Source organism: Crocodylus siamensis, chromosome 4 (genome assembly GCF_052110815.1).
Source record: "Crocodylus siamensis isolate JL-2025a chromosome 4, ASM5211081v1, whole genome shotgun sequence".
In the NCBI taxonomy this organism is placed as follows: domain Eukaryota; kingdom Metazoa; phylum Chordata; order Crocodylia; family Crocodylidae; genus Crocodylus; species Crocodylus siamensis.
In genome coordinates, this window is record NC_143398.1 from 233,851,351 (window position 1) to 233,873,297 (window position 21,947).

A 21,947-nucleotide genomic window follows, 5' to 3' on the forward strand; every position below is an offset into this window, starting at 1 on the left:
GTATGGGACAGCAGCAGTCAAAGGAATTGGAAGAAAGCTGTGACATTTTACATAGCACAACCTAGCTGCATACAAATTCACCGCTCTTTCTTGGCAGGCTAAATTAGCCTATGTTTAACTCCATGCTGTGGTGTTTAAACTGGTACCCAAGCAAGCTCTCCAGTGCACTGCAGTCCCAGAAGTGATTGGATGTGGACAGACCCACACAAAAGGCTGCAGACAGGACATTGGTAAGGATGAGAGGGAACAAGGCACATTTAGGGCTATCCTACTGCTACATGAACTCTCTCTTTCTGAAGTGATAAAAATCTATTAATGAGGCACGAGAATTACTCTGGTTATTAGCAGAAGATTTTTCTTCACAGATATAGGAGCAGATTTCTTTGTCCTTGCCCATCCAGCTATCATTTGAGCCTAACTGCTTGTGTTGGGTGCTGTCATCAGGAATTAGATATAGAAGAAAATGTTATAATTGTATAATGGTGAAATATTCTCCAAAAAAGAAGCAAGTGCTTTGAAATCAATAAACTGATTGAGGACTCAATAGTATTTTTTTTGTAGGAGAGGGCAGCTCTACAACAGAGGAGGGGAGAAAGGTTAGCATTACTGTTAAAACAGTAGCGTTGTAGAGTCTTTAATACTTCATAGTCAGTTGAAAAAAACTGATTATTATTGGAATTGAATCTCTCACTGATCCAAATTACTCCTAAGGATTTGATTCATTATTTGGCAAAGATTTAAGGAGACATGATACACATCTACACGTGGCCGTATGGCGCCTTTGTTACCGTGACGTCATTTAGTACATCCTTTTGAAAGTGTTAAAAGACAGTGCAGTAACAGCCCATACTGTACATGGTTATTTTGGGCTGCTTTGTTGCAGCATCACAGTTTTTGCCAATGGACACAATGGCACCATAGCATCTTATGTAGATGTACCCATGTTGTACATTTTTACTGATTTTTTTTTTTTTTAATCTTGAAAAAAAATAGTTTTGCCAACAGTACTCTAATAAAATAACAGGATGTGCAATTTTGAGGGTAGCTGTTAATATTTGTGCACAACAAAGGTTTTATTAACTACATGCTCTAAGTTGAAAAATATCAGTCTTGGAAAGGAGGTGGTGAAGAGAACAGGTTAAAAATAGTAGTGACAATTTTCATGTAAGATAGCATAGCCTGGTTCCACCTTGTGCCTTTTTCAATTTATTTTCTTATCGTCATGCCTAAAAGCTGGGAAAGCATTTTAGGCACAAAGCCATTGATGAATTTATGAGAGTATCTGGCTTATACACTTTTAGCAGCTCCTATTTTAACAACTTGGAAAGAAGCAGTATTTCTCATCAACATTTTAGTGCTCATCATGTCCCTGTAACAATTAGACACAAACATGTTTTAATAAAAGCCCTGCAATTTTAACCTATGCCCTGAATCTTTTGGTGAAAGTGCTGCAAGGGAAGATATTTAAATAATTGTCTTTGTTCTTCTAAGTAATAAGAGTGTGTGTACCAGCAACCCAATCCTGCAAAAATATATTAGGTGCTTAATTATACTACTATCAGTAATCTTGACTAGACACAATAAAAAACTTAAGCGTGGATGTCAGAGGTCAGGGTCCAACATATATAACTTGCCTACAACTGATGATTCTGCCTCATTGTGGCTAACTCTTCTGATTGTATCATTAGTTGTATAATATTTGGAGCATATTTTCAAGACCCATGAGCAGGTGAAGATATAATGTCTCATTTAAATAAAAAATGTTTTTTGTAGCACAAAGCAAAATGAGATCCTGATCCGTCACTAGGGTTTCCATGCAGTGTCTCAAAAATATCAATGCTAATTAAAATAATAATTTATAGCACTGATTCTTGCGAAAGGAGTCCTGAAAATATGACCTGAGTGGTAGTTAAAGTAGGAGCTAAGTAGGAATTTTTCTAAAGATATTTTTCTTCATTGGAAAATACCAATTTATCATGTTCAATTAACTTTTCTCATTTAAAAACCTGAAAGAAATTAAATGTTTTTTGACATTTTTAAATGAAAAACACCAATTTCCAGGTTCAAAACAACTTTCCATCAATACATTTAGGCCAACTATAGAAAACAAAAACAAAATAGTCAAAATAGAGATGAAACGTTTTGAGATCTTTACAAGGAAACTCTAAGATTGGCCCCTTATTTCATATTTAGCAAAAGCATTCAAGATTGCCGTAGCTTTGATGGTCCAGGAACGATGCATGAAGCAAGTTTTTCTTTTTTGGGGGTGGTGTTATTTTTGGTATAAATTTTATGGAGCCAGCTGTAAAGTTGGGAGGGATGATGTCAAAGAACAAGACGACTGAGAAGGGAAAAAGAAGCTTTACTACTCTTAGAGTAGTGAGAGGTTAGAAGAGATACCAGTTTGATAATAACGATTCATGAAACTATTATCTCTATTTAATTTATAGGTTTTAGCATCCATGATTTTTTTGTTCCCGGGCCCATATTCTGAAAGTATTTAGTAGGTTTCTCTTGAGTTTAAGGTGGACACGTGTTCTTTTGGAGCCCTTTCAAAAAAGGAACTTTTCGAAACGGCAGCAGCGGTTCAGTTCTAATTGTTAGGTGTGAACGAGCTGACAACAATATCAACATAAGAAATACGCTCCAACTTTAACACTGCTTTATCCATGATAAAAGTCGAGATGGTTTTACTACATGTCTGTGCTTCTCATCTTGTTCTCACACAGCGATTAGAACAGAACTCCGTTGCCCTTTTGAAAAACTCTCCGTTTGAATTATGAATAACTTATGGAAAAGTCCCCCCCAAATGTGTCCACAACTGTGAAGTCAGAAGTACAAGGGCTGTTTCTGAAACATGGTCTTCCACAAGTGATTGGGTGTCTCTATCCTTAATTCTTTTTCCCTGTGATTCTGGAGGGTAGGGGTTCTTTAGTTTCACCCACGTAATTTTCCTGAGAGCATTTTGTGTACTGGATAAGGTCTTATTCTTTTACATAATTCCTTTACAGAATCAAATAAATCACTCTTGCTTTGAAGCTACTTCTGATAACTTGTCTTTGTTTCTAGTGTACAGCCTTCTTTCACTCCCTTACGCCAGTCTTCTTTTAGATAGGGACATAAATAAAAAAAGACATTTTCTTTTCTAATATTTAGCTTATGCTGCACTTGCTTCTTTCCCAGACCTGAAGACGAAACGTTGTTTAACATCTGTACTGTTGCTCCAACAAGAGATCAAACCAACCGTATTTCTCACTTACTCTTTGCTGGGACATACGTGACACTAGAGGCAAAATGATCACCAGTGCCCTTTTCATCCTAATGAGTACTCACACTTGCATAATTGTACATTCAGGAAGCAAATGGACTTTTAGCTTCCCTAGCAATTACAGGTCTGTTTCTCTTTAAAATGTTAAGGAAATAGATTGTATTCAATTGCAGTCAGCACTTGTTCACATGCTTGCAATAGCTGCAGAGATTTGAAAGGGGCACACTGCCAAAATACTTAGCCGATAATCAGTGTCAGCTATGCAGAGCCTGAAACAAAAGCAGAATTTGTTTGCAAGAAACATTGCAGGTGATACCATCCATGATGTAGAGGCACTTACTTTAGAAATATTATGCTGTAAATAACTGAAAAAACATATCTGCATTACAGATTTTTTTTTTCCAGCCTTCAGTTGCTTTAGATTAGAAAACTATATTGCTGTTGCAACTTTGACCATAAATATGGGATAGGTTGTAGAATGGCTTCTTTTGGTATAGGAAAGGAATTAAAACATTGCCTAATCAGCTGTATGGGTTACTTACATTTACATGGAGCGATACAAGAGCTCTGTGGGGCTGAGGCCCCAGCAGAGCAAATGGGTTGGAGCACTGGGAAAGCACAACCTAGCTGCCTTCTCTCTTATTCCCAACAGAGCAGGAAGAAAGCCAGAGGCAGATTCCAGTTCTTCTCGCGCTGCTTTAATGCACTGCATCAATGCGATGCCCCTCCTTCGGGATTTGTGGCAAGGCTATAATTGAGCCCTGTGAGAGCAACTTTTGTGTTACGGTTGCTACTAATTGATTGGAATGCTATTGTTGTTGCAGTTGGGCTATCTGCTTTGTTGTGCTAGTAAATACCCGCTATTTCATACTAAGCGTTTGTTTTTGAAGTGTGCGTGAGTTGGTCCACAAAACAAGGAATGCTCTTAGACGAACCGCACAGAACTAAGAATGGTTTTTTCCCTCCTTGATTGGTCTGATGCATTTGTAACGTTGCCTGTAGCCGTCTCTTTGGCTTCAGACACTCTTTACGGGTCCTTATCAAAAAGTCAGAAATGATAACCTTCGAATAATAACAGCTGGTCAGAATTTCAGGCTTGAAACAGAGCTGCGCTAAACAATGATTTCAGCCTCCAGTACGTGTACAACTTAAGCATGAGGACATTGTTACTTCGGGAGCAAATGTGGTATAATTCTGCGCAGCCTGCGGAGTGGAGGAGTTGAAATGGGCTGGCCTTTTAAGCCAAGTTGTTGATTTTGATATGGAGAATTGTGACTTTAAATCCTATTTGTTTCCATCAAACTGGGTCGCGGTACATAGGATTTGGAAGCAAGTGGGCAGAGGGTAAATGGAACCCCAACAGCTCTGGCCTTCATTTACAAAGTGGAGAGTTTCCCTCAGATACGGACAGTTTTGGGCAGACTTAATTCCTCTGATGTTCAGCTGGAGTATTCAATGTTAGGACCCGACGTAAGGGGTAATGAAGAGGGGTGGAATAATTATAATAAGAAAGCAGAAATGGTGATTGTGAGACTATACAGAGGGTTGGGGGTGAAGTTGGGAAGTGGAACACTTTAGTAAATGGTTTAATAAGGCATAAGAATAACTAACCATGCAATCAGGGGAGCCAACAGCTGGATATTCCTTTGGAGATATTCACTTATATTAAAAGTGTCAAATGGAATTAGTAACACATACTAACTAGCAATAACAGGATTAAAGATCCTTTTCATGGTTCAGTCATAAAACAAGTACCTTTTAATCCTGTATTCTTCTTGACGCTGTAGTGGTTAAATGGAAGTTTTTTTCACTACAGTGACTAAACACTGAAGATGTTTCGCGGTAAATGTACAAATACCCTAAAAAGTACAGAAATAGAAATGTTGTCCCTGTCTTTATTTTGCAGTGATGGACTAGACTGAGCTGAAAGTTTAAGGGAGCCTAAATAACCTAGAATCATTTTACTTAAATGGTTGGCTTTTTATTTAAAGTAAGATAGATCCATAGGTAGTGTGAATAGCTCCATTGAAAGCAATGCTTGATACTGGAGCTGCACTCATTAACATCAAAATATAAATAAATGCTTTTAGATAGTTAAAAAAAACAACCAGTTGGCAAAAATGGCTTCATTTAATTAAAACCACTGAAGCCTAAGAAGCAATGAAGCCTGAAAGCTTGTTTCCTGTCTTTCCAATTGTATAAGTTGGTCCAATAAAAGATATTACCCTACCTCACAAATATTGCTTCTGTCTGTCCCCGAACAACCATAAAACAACAGCAACACTATTTTAACATGGCATTTGTTAGTCTAAGCTACCACAAATAACAAACATGCTATGTTAACTAACATTACTTATATTTCTCTTTTCCTTTTCAGAAAAAGTAAGTTTTTATTAATTAAATACCTGCAAACATATATATCAGTTTGACTGCAGTGTCTATCATTGCCTTTTTAGATAAGTCGGCATCCTTAAAATTCTTGTTTCTGATCTACGCAGAGTTTAAAGACAGGTCATATGTCAGGATCAGATATATTCTGAACTGCCTCCAATACCAGCTATTCAAATATATGTACTGGTCAATACTTGTGTATAATTTATATATCTGCTGAAGCCCGAAAGCATTTCATCAATTATTTTAATTTTTGGGTAGAATTCACACCGTTTTGAATTTCTGATCCCAAAGTAACTTTGTCCCAAATCACCCTTAGTTCCTAATAATAGCTCAAAAATGCTTCAGTGCCTATGGTAGGAAAGACCTCGGATTTATTGCTTTATGTGGTTGAAACCATACATACTATTAAATATCAAGAAATCTCCCTAGTTTGCAGATGCTTGCGGGGGGGGAAAAATCTATTTCAGCTCGTAATTGTGAAGGGGAGAGGGCAGTAGTAATAATAACAAGAATACTTAACCCTCGGATTGGTATTTTCCCACAAGCCAGGGTTTGATAAATATCTGGGCCTTTTAAATGATCTTCAGTGGATATGTATTTATTGCGCTTTAGTAGCCACTAAGGCAGTGTGTGGCAGCATATACCAAAAAAGAAAATAGCACCAAATATTCGATTGCATATTGGTTTTCTGTTGCTATGTTATCTGCTTTTTCCTCGCTGAAAATCTATTATGAAGCACACTTAATACTGTGTGCTGTACAAACACGTAGACGGACATGTTACTTCAAGGATAAACAAGAAAACTAGGTTACAGTGTTTACAACTGAAATTATCCTTGAATTATGAATGCTGACAGCAGATGTGAGAGAGGGTTGAGGAATGGTGGGAAAAATAAAGGACTTGGAAATTTCTTTGGGAGGAACATTGTTGCAAGAATTCACATCAGCTGATCTTCTATTTTGCTTTCCTTTTTGTTGCGTGTTTGGTCCCGTTGCTGTTTTTTGCTAATTTCTCCAAGACGTATTTCTTATTATCATCAGATAACGCCAATGGTGAAATCTTGACGAAGCCTAAAAGAAAAAGCTTATTTCAGCGAAGATTATGGTGGTAGCGGTGAGGGCCCTTGTTCAAGCAAGAAAGGAAATTATGCAATGCATAGTGCTATATGTTGGGATGTGTAGGGTTTTCAATCAAAACAGCTCAGTTTCACTAATATAGTCACATACCTCAAACCAAATTTTTCTCCTGGTCCTTTTTTTTTCCCTTGCCTTCTTTTACACCGTTTACTGCCATAGCACCCTGATGTTGAAATTATAAGGAGGGGACTCTGAAGGCCTTCCAAAGAGAGGGAGTAGAAAAGGATAATGGAAAGAACAAAGGACTATAAGAAAAAAATAGTAAGGAGAGAGAAAAGTGCAGTCTTTCCAATCACCCACATGGAAGAAAGAATGAAACCAGACTCAATAATAGCAGGCTCATTGGTATAGCCTACTTTGTTTAAGGCATTTGGATACCACATTGAGGAGTACAACCTCAAAGCATAGTCATCAATGGTCAGCTCTTCTCTTTCATTGTTGCTTCATTCAATTCTAGTGATCTATACCTTTAATGTATAGGTAAGATAGAAAATCATCTAATTTAATAGATCAGAACAACTTTATTAGGATTAGATAGACAGTTTCACAAACTTCATTCTATTCACATTTGGCTTTATGCTCTGGGTATTTCTGGGAAGTATGTTAAGGTTACCTAAAGTAAATAGAAATATTTCAATTGACAAAAGAATTACGAAAGGAGGGTTCTAGGTGGCAAAAGTGTTAAAAGTTTGTTACAAATTGATAATACCATAATATATAAAAGTTTTCAATGGAAACTGATGATGAATTATTCTTTAGACTGTTATGAAACTGTGGAAATTGTATTTCTGTCGCTGGTATGAAAACATTCATTTATGTCAACCAAAATGTTATTTTTTTCCTTCATTCCTCTTACCTGATCTAGATTTATATTTTTGAAAATAACATCTACTATCAACCTGATGTAAAGAGTAGCTCATTGCGACTGACATCCTCAGGAAAAGAAGGAATTATTTTTAATGGAATTGCAGACTGGTTATATGAAGGTAAGCTGGACAAATATAGACGTTTATTAATACAGAAAAGAGATTCTTGTACAAAACCTGCAGGAGAAATCTATTCATTCCAGACAATGCTATCTGAGGTTGGTTTCCTCTCTTTTTTAATCTCTCTCTTATTTTCTTTGAAAATTGCCTTCGTATCTTTGCATCTGCTCATACTTTATATTGACTGTTGATTTGCATTTAGTTATTTTTTAAAGTCAAGGTAGTTATTTGCCACCCAGAGGGTGCATCTATACAAGATGCTTTATCCTGAAGTAGTGTAGTTTACTTCATATAAAGCATGTGCATCTACACATGCACATGCTTACTGTGCAGTAAACCTCGCTAATCACAAGTACATTTTCTACCTGCAAATACAAGTAGCAAATTTACTTGTGTTTACTAACTGTGCAGTAGTGCTTATATAGGTGCCTGACCGAGAGCACATCTGTACTCAGCCGGCCGGCCCCCAGGAGGTACTGCTGGGGCAGGCTCTGCCACTGGAGCCCAGGCAGGGACTATGTCCCCCTGCCCATCTGCTTCAAGATCATGATTGGGGAGCAACAGAGCAAGGAGAGTCTTATCTCCCAGCACCAGCTGTACAGTTGCAGAGCTGGGTGCTGGGAGATAAGGATCTCACAGTGCCAGCCCCATGATTGCAGAGCTGATGTTGGGAGCTCCCTGCTGGCAGGGGCTGGCAAGCCTGTTCCCCTCCCAGCTCTGTGATCATGGATCTGAGCAGGGAACAGGCTTTCGAGCCCCCACCCCTGGATCGTGGAGTAGGGGCTAGGAAGTTTCTCAGTCAGGGACAGGTACCAGCCCCCTGCCCCACCAGCAGATCAGGGCAGGAGGCTTGGACCTGCCTCTTCCCTGCAGCTCTTTCTAAGTCCCCTGCCCCAATCAGGGTGCCAGGGCTGGGAGCTCCCTGCTGTCTGTGCAGGGGGATATTGTCCCACCTGGGGCAGGGAGCAATGTCCCAGCTCTGGCCAGGAGACAGCTGTTTCCTGGCCCAGTGCTCCCTGCCAGCCTCTCGTTAGCACCCAGGGGAGTCTAGAGTTCCTGATGGTGGTTGACAGAGGCCCATTGCAGGGCACCAGGAAGCGAGAACAGTTTACTGACATTAGCAGCAAATCTGATCCTGCTTCCCTACATGTGTAGATGCCTGCCCAGGAGCATTTAACTCATGAGTAGTTTACCCATGAGTAAACTGCTCCTGGATCTAATACATGTGTAGACACATCCAGATCGAATGTATGTTGTTATGAGCATCAGGTTATATGTAAAAACAATAAGCAAAATCCTGGTTCATTGAAATCTGTGGGAATTTTGCCCATTGGAGTCTGTGGGGCCAGGATTTTGATGAACCTTACTAGTTGAAATATGTATATTCCATATATTTTGGTACCTTTACTGTATGAAAGCATATTCCAGCAGCTCCCTTAGTAAAATAGTTACAAAACTAAATTGCCAACAATGTGTTATCTTTCAGGAAGCTTGTTTGCTTGTTTCATGCATTCTAAGGCCTAGAGTATCATCATTCGTGTCATATAATGTTGCTTCAGATGCAATATTAGTATTCTGTGATAGCATGATCCAGGCACATACAGCAATAATTCATTTATAGGGTTTTCATTTAAAACTGGATACAAAAACAAAAAGGTCCCAAATTATCTTATATTTGGTGAAACTGTGACAGGGTCACCCAATCCCTTTTACATCCAGAGTTAGATCCACAGTATAGAGTTGCTCTGTTGCAGATAGGAGATGGAGGCCAGCTACAGGGAAGAAAACTGTAAGCAATGGATTGCGCAAGTTGGCCTGCACAGCTTTTCACTCTCCCTCCCTGCTTCTGTATACTGTCTGCAGCAAACTGACAGGCAAGCAGGCTGGGGTTGTGGGGGCTGATAACTATGTTTATCACCCTTATCTCAGTGTTTATCACCTATTAAGATTGCTGAATCAACAGGTAGAATCAACATGGACCCAGCATGTGGTCTGTTAGCTAATACACAGACACCTCTTCAGCAAGGCAGTGGGGGAAGCAAACAGCTCTTACACAGCGTTTCCAAGGAAGGACATTAAGCTACCTGTTAATTAGATCCAAAAAGCCTGTCACCTGTCCACCTCTGTCTTCTCCCAGAGCCCAGAGTGTAGCCAACATATGGTGTGCTAGCTAGTGCTGAGGAGTCTGTGAGGGATGGGGGAATGCTTGCTTTGCACAGAGTGGGGAAGGGAGGGGAGGGGGGAGACCAGAAGCCAGGCAGATGCCTGCAGAGACTGCTGGAGCTGCAGCCAGGGAGCAGAGGGGAGGGGCCAGCCCTGCTTTGGAGCAGGGAGCTCCACCCAGCCCCGAGAGCATGCCAGGATGCTGGGGGTGTCTGGTTTATCTTAAATCAGCAAAGAGTCTGGGACAGACATTGCACAAACAGGTTTGAGCCAAATCAGTTACATCTGATACTACATTCGACCAGCTTTATTACAAACTGTTTTCAGCCATTTTCAGACTGGTTTATGTGCCCTGAACATCTGTTCTACTACAGGCTTAAACCTGTTTCTGATCACTTAAACTGGTTTATGTGTAATATCTGTCCGTAGCAAGAGACACAGGATCAGTGAGGCCACAAGGTGCCACCACAGCTGCCAATTAGAGTTGGGTCCCAGTACAGAAACCCTTGTCAATTTTGTTGTTTGTACAGGCAGACTTTGATCTTCAAAATGTCCGGTGTAAATCCAGAATAAATCGGTTGAAGTAATGTAAATCTAGAGTTTTCATCAAGAATATCGGCATGGACAGAATTGAGCTCAATGTTTCTGTGAAAAATAATACGGATATAAAAGTCAGAACATGAACATCCATGTTGGACTAACATATACATGTTAGTGCAACTCAGAGGAGAAATCAGCTGTAAAGCACAGATTCAGGAAAGTACTGAAATTGTGTTCAGCTTCAAGTACATGCTTAGACCAGTTCAGTGTTTTGCAGAGCCTACCAGAACACCACTTATTCTATCAACAGTATCCGCCCCTTTCCCTTAACATCAACCCAGGATAGACTTCAAAGAAACTGTTGCAGAGAACAAACCATTCCCATTAAATAATATGCCACGCTGCTGTGAAACAAAACTGCCTGGCTTCCTGTGGTGTCTGTAGTCTTCAACAGCTTCTTAAAATATCACGCTTCCCCCTGCACCCTAAACATGTTCAGATCCCTATGCTCAGTTTCTTAGTGCACAAAAAGATTTTGACATCGATATAGAATATTTTGGTTCTGCCTCCTATTGCTTTAATCTTTTTATCCTGTAAATATCCTACTACATAGCGATTCGTTTAAAAAACAATCAAATATATTAAATGTCACATATTTCTTATGGATAATTAAATAATGGGTAAGGAGGGTACCAGTGACAATGGGTCAAGACAAGGAATATAAAAAGTACTTGTGAGAGTTAAGTGTCCAGCTCTCACTGAATGTCAGTGGGGTTTGAGTTTGAGCACACTGGGCTTCTTTGAAAAATCCACTTTAAATGAAGTCTCTGAATTTAGAATAGTCATTTGCATTCCCTATCTGTTTAAACACCTTTACTTAAATGATTACCTAACTCCAAGGTTTTAGTATTTCCATTAATATTTTTAAGCATTTAATGGGTCAGTAAAGTTCAAAACTAAGAGAAAAGGCACCTTTAGCATGGAAGAACACTTGAAATGCACCTCAGAACTTGCAAATCTAATGTGATTGCATATAAATTGGTGTATTTAAGCATATTAAGTTAATTAAATCTGACATGGCAGATCAACTTTCTGCTAAAACAAAGTTAAGTTTGCATGGGTCACATTCATAAACACTTCACTAGGCAGCTTAAAGCCAAATTATACTAACCTTCTGGTGGCACTTAGGCAAGTGATACACTTCTCTGCAATTTGCCCTAACTAGGGGACAGCATGGGACTGTCTTATGCCAGATATCATTCTGAACATCTCAGATCTCCAATACACTGGGACCACTGCTGCATCTCTTTACTGAGTGCAGTATATGTCCTCCTACCCTCCACCAGCACAGCTGACCAGTAGTTTGGCAGACTGAGTTATACTTCTACGGGGTCTCCACTCCTTTGTAGATAGCGTATGTTTTGTGCACTTATTTGATTCATATGGGACTCTACATAGCATTTAAGCAGAATCTAACCTAAAAGAAGTCCTAGTGAAATCACTGGAGCTGTATAAAGTGCCTCTTATGCATGTTTAGTATTTAGGCAAGTAGACTTTGCAGTAGTCCGTAAGATTATTCATTAGAATAAGATTGACTCACTGAGGAGAATGAGGGAAAGATGGTCAGTTTTCAGGAGGAGCATCATTGTGCAAGCTAGAATGAACTTTTGTTGCATTTTGGCAAATGCTTCAAGATCTCTTTCCTTTAGCTCTGGCATGTCACGTTACTAATAAATCACTCAGCAAAAATAAGGGTCACAAAACTAGCCTTTCATTTGATATCCTGGCAGTTCATTTCAGTCCAGGATCATTTTCAGTGCCTCCTTATGGCAACAGATGCATTAGAAGGCCACATAGAAACTGTGTAAAACTTAAATGGATATTCTGCTATCTATTTTGCATAATATCTATTTTTATGCATTCTCAAGAATACATTTTTTTTGGCAGAGGAACTACTTCACTCTCACATTGCCCACTGGTGGTCGCCAGATGGAGAACGGTTGGCATTCTTGATGATAAATGACTCCTTTGTACCAAACATGGTTATTCCTCGCTTTACTGGAGGACTGTATCCCAAAGGAAAGCAATATCCATATCCTAAGGTAAGTAAAGCCTAAGTACAATCTCCAGCCCTTGTGCATAGTTCAGTGAACTGACTGATAGTATTCAGCGTTACTGAAGAGTGTTTTAAATAGTAACAGAAGCTGTTTTCATTGATATAGCTTTACAGAGAATGGTGTTCTGAACGGTGCTATTTCAAACAAGGCTGTAAAGCTTTTTAAAGGATAGAACCCACTAGGTCAGAGTGGAATGAGCAGCCTGATACATGCTAATTTCATGATTGCCATCTGGTGTGCTAAAGTCAGTCCACAGCTTTCCAGCAAAGAATGGAAGTGATCAGAGGGATTAAAAAAATAAAAATATAAAAATGGAATAAAAAAATGCTGCCATAAGTGGCTTGGCAGCTGGGAGATAAGGATCTCACAAAGTGCTACAGGCATTAGTGGGTATGTCTACATGTGCATTTAAGCATGGCTATAGTTTATTAGCATTAAGCGATATTTGTTAGGTGTCTATACGTGCCGGAACTTGGGACTGAACTTAATGAACTTGGAACTAACATTGGTGCTAAGTCTTTGCAGCCTGCCATGTGCCCCTAGTGCCTGGGCAGACCCAACTCTAAAGTTTGGGTCAAGTCTACTCATGCATTAAAGCGCTTTAACTAATTGTGTCTAATTTGATACCTCCATTTGCAAGTATCAAATTTAGGTGTGATTAGCCTAATTTCACCATTTTTAAGGCTCATTAAGGGCACACATGTGTAGACATGTGCCCATAATGCACATTAAATTAAGCTAATGCACACTAATGCATCTCATGTAGATGCGCCCAGTGAGTTTTTAAGTGCAGCTGTATAGACCACTTTAACATAACAGGTTCATAGCTAATAAAAGGTTTCATAGTATTTCAGTACTCCTTTTCATCATATGACATTATTATTAATCAGGGTGAGTGACTAATGTCAGAGAAAATAAACAGTAAAGCAAACATGCTTCTAGCCTTCATACTGAAGTGAACTCAGCTTTCACTGAAGTATAAGAAAGCTTTGGATTGGAGACTCTCATCTTTGTGTTGGGAAAGCTATAAAGGTCATCTCTCATCTCCCTCATCCTCCCCTCCCCAAATTAGACTCTTTCTAAGGATTCTGGAGTTTTTCTTGTAAATCTCCACCGATCCTTGCCTCTATGAACCTGTCAATATCTGGCTTTACTCATGTGTTTAAGTTACTACATCTGTAGTAGCGTTTCCTCCAAGCTTCTACTGTATGACTGTATCTCTATCTTGCATGCATTACTCAGGTTCAAACTATAAACTGACTAAGAAAAGGATTCCTTGTGACATTATGACCCTCATCCTTCTTTCCCACAGACAGGTTTTAAACCCATGTAAACCCATACACTTCAATATAGTTACAGCAGATTGTACCGATGAATAGCGCATTAGGCTCACATATACAAAAATGGCCTATTTTTATACTCTGGAATGAATGTAATGTGAATGACACACACATACATACATGCATACATATATATATATATATATATATATATTAAAAGAAATGCAAAACTCTAGAACTCTTGGTTCAGAGATGATACCTTTTATTAGATCAACTAAGAAATTGCAAAGAAATACATCCCTCATGAGCGCACACACACGTGTGTGATTGTATCATGATGAGAGGAGGGTAGGTGGCTTATTTAAAGAACATGCAGTACTTGCTGAAGCATCACAAACAGCTAAAATGTGTAGAAGCCAAGGCTTCTCGTGATACACATTTAATTTGATTCTTAAAATCTTAAATAAGTGAACAGTGTTTCAGGCTATAAAATAAAGAGCTGGGATTTAATTTTCAATAGTTCTTAAGTCCTGTTTTCAGACAGAGAGCAGGATACTTAGAGGTACTTGGGGGTAGAATACCATTGACAGTCAGTGGGACTTAGGATCCTACGTCATGTTGGTGCTCTTGAAAATTTTACATTTGTCCCACTGCCACTGGAACCAGTTGGAGTAGAATCAGTCTTCTTCTGTAGGAGAAGGCTCAGATCATACAACTTGGTATGAACTTTTTCTAGGAAACAGAATCCAAGGAGGCAGGTTTTCAGCTACATGGGGCAAAAGAAAATTGAGCAACAGGGCAAAGAAACTTCCAAGGAACTTAATAAAAAATCCACTTTGCAAACAAGAAATGAGAAATCCCATTCCATTAGCAATTCAGCACGAAAGTGATGACAATACTATTTCAGTAACCTTGTTAATGAAAAACATTATCTTTATTTAATGCCTCCATTTAATGACAATTAAGCTTCCAGTTAAACATCAGTAATTATTAATGATGCTTGTGGTTTGGCTACATAACCGAGTAAAGTCTGGTGTTTATTAAAGCATTTTGTTGTACATCATAGTTCTCCCCTAGAATTAGTAAAAATAAAACTGCACATGGGCTTGGGCATGCATGCACATGCACTACATTCACTGGATACAAATCAACTTCAAAACGTGGTTTGGGAAAAATGAAAGCTTAAAAATGGTAAACATACTAGGAACATTACTGAGCAACATTGCAGCTCACTTCATCTCACCGTGTTATACACATTTATACTACTTATTTGTGGGTGACATACAACCTGGCGTTAGAAGTTACAATAGGTTTTCCTACATGCATTGCAGCCAATTAATGGATAATCTCGGATTAACATGGAACAGCACCCAAAACGTTGCACCTTATGGAAGCACAAGTAGTATTCCTCACTCCCTACCTCTGTGCTTCCCTACCCAATGGTGGCTTAAGATTTATTGAGACCCTGAGAAAACAGAAAATTGCAGGCAGCCCCACTAGGCAAGGGCAGGTTTCCTCTGGGTCCCGCCAGGGGGCTGTGGCTGTGTCAACCTGGCCTCCTCAGCACATCTGGGGCAAGCCAGGCGGGGGGCATGAGTGCCACTGAGGTGAAGGCAGCCCTGGTCCCAGCCTCTCCCCTCCCCCCCCCCCCCCCCCCCCCACCCAGTGGATGTCGTGCAGCCAGAGCTGTGGTCCTTCAGTACCATGGGATGGGCCAGTGCTGGAGCTGGCTGGGTATGGGAGCACAAGATTGCCCCTGGTACCCTCTCACCTCTCTGCCAGCCTGGGTTTTGTGGGGTGGGGCAAGATGCAGCTGTCCCATCCTGTCCTAGTGGTGCTGGTACCAGTGGCCACCATATGACAGGGAGTGGAAGCAGGGCCACCCCTGGGGCTTCCTGGCATCAGATGCCCACAGGAAGCTGCTGCCACCTGCAGGAAGCCCCACACCCACCCCAGCCTCTGGCCCTGGCCCTGGCTCTAGCCCAGCCAGGGGGGAGGAGGTATAGGCTGCCCACCCTGGAAGCTCGTGGCCAGGATGCCATGTGGGCTGTGCTACCCCTGGTGCCCCAGGAGGCCCCTGATTGAATAGGGACCCTGCGCCTGGGTCCCACAGGCCCATGCATGAATCCACCCCTGTCCCTACCTCATCTGGCAGAAAGGTAAGTTCATTTCTAAAAGGGAGCTAGGACTACACGGTCATCAGTCTCCCATGGAATCCTGATCCTGACTATCTTCTGCCATGAGGAGGAGGCAAGGGATGTTTGGTGTGCGCACTTTCCCCACCTTGAGTGCCTCAAATTTTAATCACAAATTTGCCCATAATGATAATATAGTGCTATAGAAACATAAAAACTTATTAAAATTTTAGAATTATAACATTTTTACCATAAATTTTCATGAGGATAGAGAATGACAGCTGTGAAATGCTGAAAATGATTTACTAATTTAACAGTTCCCCCTGCAATGCTTACACCCAGAAAACCGTAGCTACTCATGACAACAATCCCATGTTGTTGAATGGGACAACTCAAAAGCCTAATGACTACTGGGGGGTAGGGGGTGAGCATTGTATATATAAATTGCATGCAGGAAATTAAATGAGTGTTTTATTTTTCAATGTGGATGATCTAAACCAGTGGCAGGAACTCCTTCTGAACCTTTTTTGAATTCAAAATGAGATTAATAGAATTTTTTATACAATTGTCACACCTGTTTATTTCCCACATGAGTCAGAAGCTGAAGTATGGAAATGCCATTCTTGCAGCATTTATGGAAGCAGGAGGAATTCGTATTAAAAAATGTGCATAATCTTACATGAAACACTCCCACCCTAAGAACTGATCCTTAAACACTTGAGTACCTTCACACACATGTACCAACTGTTTGCAGTCAGTGGAGCCTATCCATGTTCATGTGTGTTGTAAATATCAGGCCCTAATCTTCTAGAAATTCAGCTGAACTGGTCCTCTAATCTTTGTAGCCTACCCCTGATACAAATATGCAGGCATCACTTTCTCCTGTTCTACATCAGTGGTTGATACCCTTTTATGTTATTAGAGAATGCAATTTCCAAAGAGAATTGCTGTAGATATTCCAGTCAGGCAGCTTTTAAAGACTAGACATCACTTTTAAATTTCCTTAAAATGAGTGAAACATACACATTAGCGCTATTAGTGCTTTAAGAGCTTTGTTTCAATAATTTCTTCCTGAAACCCAAATGGTTTTGACTTTCTTTTATGAAAAGAAAAAGATGTAGCAGCACATCTTGGACTGTTTTCTGCTTTTCCAGGACTCCGTAGGAAATTTCCAGTGATTCCTGTGACTTACATTGTAAGGAGAAGTTCACCAAGATAGGACAGGCAGGCAGGGGAGCTGGCAGCATCTTCCCACCCTCCCTTCAGTACCCTGAGTTAGTATTTTATCTCTACCTTTGCCTGGGTTCTCCTGCATCTTGTTGCAGCAAGAGGAATTTCTTCCACACTGGGACCAAGGTTGACCTGTGCCTCGTGGAGGCATGATTACTGTGGGTCCTGGTGATGGAGTCAGGAATTCCCCAGCTCCTGCACTGCCCCTTGACTTGTCATCAGGACCCACATTGACCTGTGCTTCACATGGAGTCATGGGTTAGCATGAATCCTGGCATGGGGATAGAAGCACAGGAGTCAGGTAGTCCCTGGCGCCCTGTGTCTTCATGTGGGAACCCATGGTGACCTGTGCCTCCACCTGAAGTACAGGTTAGTGTGGGTCCCAGCATGGGATAGGGTATCTGGGGAAACCTGGAGCCCCATGCCTCCTTGCCAAAACCCACACCAGCCTGCAGTTCAAGTGGAGGCACAGGTACAGGCACAAGGTGCCAGGGATTCATCAGTTCCCATGCCTCCACGCCATTGCTCACCAGGACTTTTGAGTCCGCATGAGACGCAGGTCAGTGCAGGACCTGATGTGGGATAGCAAGGGGTCTGGGGAATCCCCAGCAAGGGGAACACATCACCCGTTGTCCTGCCTTGGGCAGAAGGGGCGATGTTTATGTCACCCCATAAAGCAGATCAGCTGCGATGGGACCTGCCCTTACATAACTGATCTCTTTCAGTTCAGTGATGTCTACTGACCAATGAGGTGAACTTTGGATTATTTGCAGATGAAGGATCCCGGATGATTGTCTCTCCTCTCATCACCCAGACATTTAATTCACTTTAAGAACACCCCACTTTGGCTGTTCTACTTTTGCCAACAGCAGTCTTAGAGAAGTGGGAAATAAGGACATGTATTCCCTGTCTGGCCATTAAAATCTATTTATCCAAACACTGGATCCTTGGGTTGATTATTTTTATACACTGGGTTTATATTGGGTCTTCGGCTGACCATCATGGAGCATCTCTACTTGTGGTGTCTTGGGTTGCTTGTGCTACAGATTCTCATGGTTCGGAAATCTTTATTTTGATCACCGTGGCATATATTTTCCCTTGATCCACATGTATCAGTATGGTAAAATGTTAATATAAAGTTTCACAGTTAGAGTTATGGGGCCAGTAAATGACTGTGCATTGCTAAATTTTTGGTCAATGAATGCCATTCTATAAGTGGTACAAGATGAGTACTATTTGGTTTGATCTATATTTTTGTGTGTGCAGCTGATGTGACTGAGCATTACACAAGACAATACAAGAGTACATCATTGTTTTCAGTTGAATATCACTGTAAAGGATTTTCTAGCTATGACAAACAGACAGAAATATTGAAATACCTTTATCTTTGGATCTCTTTTGCTGTCATTTTCCCACTAATTTTAAAGCTCCTCCTTTCTTCTTTTCAAAGGCAGGTCAAACAAACCCAACAGTAAAGCTGTTTGTAGTCAATCTTTATGGACCAACCCATACACTTGAACTCATGCCACCTGACAGCTTCAAATCAAGGTATTCATTTTGATTGTTTTGTGAAACTCATGTTTAATGTAATGAAGGCACCTTTGAGTCTACCCCCACCCCCAACCTGCCTTTATACAACAACAGTTTCTATTTACTGAAAGCCTCTCGATCCGTGTTCCCAGGGCTAAACTGTATCGATGAATATGAGAATAGAATACAATAGAATAGAATTTAATGGATTGGCACCCATAGTAGGAGTCTTGCTGTCAGTGCCATAGCAGCAAAGTTTGATGCCCAGGGCAAAGCCCACAGTGGCAGCTCATCCTTACCCCATGCACAGATCCAGGGGCACACGCCCCCCATGTTTGCCTGGGAGTGCACATAGAGGCAGAAAACACCCTTCCCCTATCCACGCACCCCCCACAAATGAGCTACTAGTGGCTCCGTCCTGCACCCTGCCCCAGCTGGGAAGTGCCTATTGGTCACCTTTGCTTCAGCACTTAGCGGGGTTGCCTCACTGCCCTGGACACCGAAGCAAAGAAGGGGGAGGGAGGACTGCTGTGGCACTTCCCCTTGCTACAGCACTGCTCGTTTTCTGGAATTTGCTCCTTTTTGAGGTCCTCTAGAGCCCAAGTTGATTTTAAATATATTTATGTATTTCGCTGGTATTTATCATGCAGGGAGTTAGTATCCTAGAGCTATGATAGACATTGCGAACACAGATTTAGTTTTGAAGTTGTTGTACAATTCAGTAGTGCCATTTTTTTGCCATGTACTGTCTTGCTGGCAATAGCTGTTGCTTTCAGTTTTTATAATGCAGAACATATAGTGATAGGTATTCTTTTAGATAAATAGCTTAAATGCACTTCTGCCAGGATGGTTTTTAAATTTGAAACGGGAAATTATGGGGTCTTCAAATACATTTCACTATAAGGAATTTGATTTTATATCTGCAGCGTCTTAATCGGTCAAATTCAGTAAGATCATATGGGTTAACCTGTGATCCTCTCAGATCATATAGGCTAAGCTGCAATGAGCTGTGTTACTATTTGGTTGATAAATGGGTGGTGTCTGAGAGCAAGTAGGAGCTTTAGGAAATTTGGAGATGGCTTAATAGGTAGGACACCCTTTCCCCTCTGACTCTGTACTGAACTAATATGTTAGGTACAGACATTCAAAAGGCCCAAGGCGGAATCAGTCTAAGTTACTCAAGTTTCGATAAGCAGCGTAGTTTAGACCAGTAGCGAACAGAACGCATATTTACTCTTTGATGGGGTTGGGGAGCATGCACGCTGCCTATTGTAGGCTGGCTTCCGCCATTGTTAAACCAAGCTATATGTGCTGAACTTCTGTTCTGTTATGGGTTTAGACCAGTTTCCGATCACTTATACTGGTAAAAATGTAATGTCTGTGCCTGGCCATAATGACAGTGTGGTGCTACCAGCGACTGACTTGCTGTAGTTTCCATCTTTTGCGTAAGACACACAGTTGAGTGCCTGGCCTCATGTGCTCATATAAGATGACTTAGAACTTTTTTAATAGTAGGAGAGCTTTAATCCCACTGCTAGACATATTGCAATTTGTGTAATTCTGTTCTGCCTGCCTACATTCCCACTGAGGTTTCAATTGAATATATTTCTCTGAAACTCGTGCCCTATATATTGTTACTTGGTGATGTTATGCAAATGCTATGCACCACTCCAGAACTGGTTGCATTTTTAAGGGAAGAAAAATGTTTAGTATCTATCTCTTCCTTATCTTTTAGAACATTTTAGGTCATAATGCAAACTTGAATTAGTTTAATATCTTCAGTTAAAGGCGGTATCTAAGAATTACAAAGTTACCTGTAGCTCAACCCAGGGAATACTTTTTGTTGCTTGCACAGTTCCTGCAGCGCCTCAAAGGGTTTAAAGTAATTAACTGCCCTCCAGAATGGCTCTGGTGTTCATTCTATGGGTCTGATTCACCACTATGTTATACCTGCATTACACTGGAATAATTGCATTTCCATTGATTGATTTACACCAACTTAATATTGCAGTAAGTTAGTAGGAAGTTGGCCCGGTAAATTATGAATACTGCATGCATATTTACTGACTACTTTATGAAAATTGAATTAATTTGAATAGATTTTGTTTCTTGAAAAACAATGCTTTCTCTCTCAAAAAAAAAAAAAAAATGAGGCCCTTCATAAAAGATATGAGCATGTAATAATGTCTCCTGCTGTTTGCTAACCCTTCATTAATGGAAGTGCTAGCACATTCTCTAAAAGGGCCTCCCTGTTCAAAACAATAAAACCACCTGGAGAAAAATAAAATGCATTAAAACGGTTCTTTAAAAGTCAGAAGACCAGAGAAAGTGCAACTGTAGAAATCTTAATGGGTAAAAAAATAAAATAAAAAGCACATAAACTTGTTGGTTTCCCTGTGGGCTCTGTAAATTCATTCTTACTCCCTAGGTATTGTTTTCCTTAGATTAAAAATGGAATCAAAAGAATGAATATTGATAGTTTTAAGTCTTGTTTTCTGTCCTGAGCCTTAGGGCTGGTAACAGTTGAATTTGTGTCTGAAGCTAAAAGACTTGTTCCCCAGAGTTTGGGTCTTCAGTGAAGAGCTTGCTGCAGCTTTAATAGGAATAATGTTCATTTTCTCTGCTTTTTTTGTTGTTGGTATACTGGCAGTTATGAGGTAAAAAAAAAAAAGTCAGTTGTTACATCACGCAAGCCTAAGCAAAGCTATTCAAGCCTAGAAACAAAAATCAATTTCTACTTTAATTTTACCTATTACAATCTAATGCCTTAGTTACAGAAAGTAGAAAGCTCAAATAAAGATGAACCAAACCTCATTAGACACTTGTGACCTGAAACTGTGGCTGAGTCTTGTTTGATGTGTGCGCATAAAGAATGTGGAAACGTGAGAGAACAGCCCTGGGGACAAGCCTTGCATAGAGCTGAAGGCAGAAGGGATCTTTAGTGATTCTAACTTTTTTTAATTTCCTTCCTTCGAAAATGAGTTTTTCAGCCTAGTCTCTTCAGGAAGTAACACCGCAGTTAGGATGTTTCAGTACAGGCCAGGGCTTGCTCTGGTCTCATGCAAGCAGTGAGCCTCGGATGACCCAACTGGAAACAGATACCTGGTTGCTCAGGTTGCAGGGTGGAAAGCGGCTGGATGCGATGCTGGCTGCATTGGGCACATCCAG

At 40.5% G+C, this 21,947-nt stretch overlaps 1 protein-coding gene across 2 annotated transcripts in view; it reads left to right on the top strand.

The window, feature by feature from the left end:
- Window positions 1-21,947, top strand: part of DPP10 (dipeptidyl peptidase like 10) — a 480,192-nt gene that overhangs the window by 385,896 nt on the left and 72,349 nt on the right. For both annotated transcript variants that reach the window (XM_090045899.1, XM_090045898.1), the window contains exons 8-10: window positions 7,664-7,784; window positions 12,435-12,589; window positions 18,700-18,797. In XM_090045899.1, coding sequence (XP_089902025.1) covers window positions 7,664-7,784; window positions 12,435-12,589; window positions 18,700-18,797 — 374 coding nt within the window. The remainder of the gene's footprint in view (window positions 1-7,663; window positions 7,785-12,434; window positions 12,590-18,699; window positions 18,798-21,947) is intronic.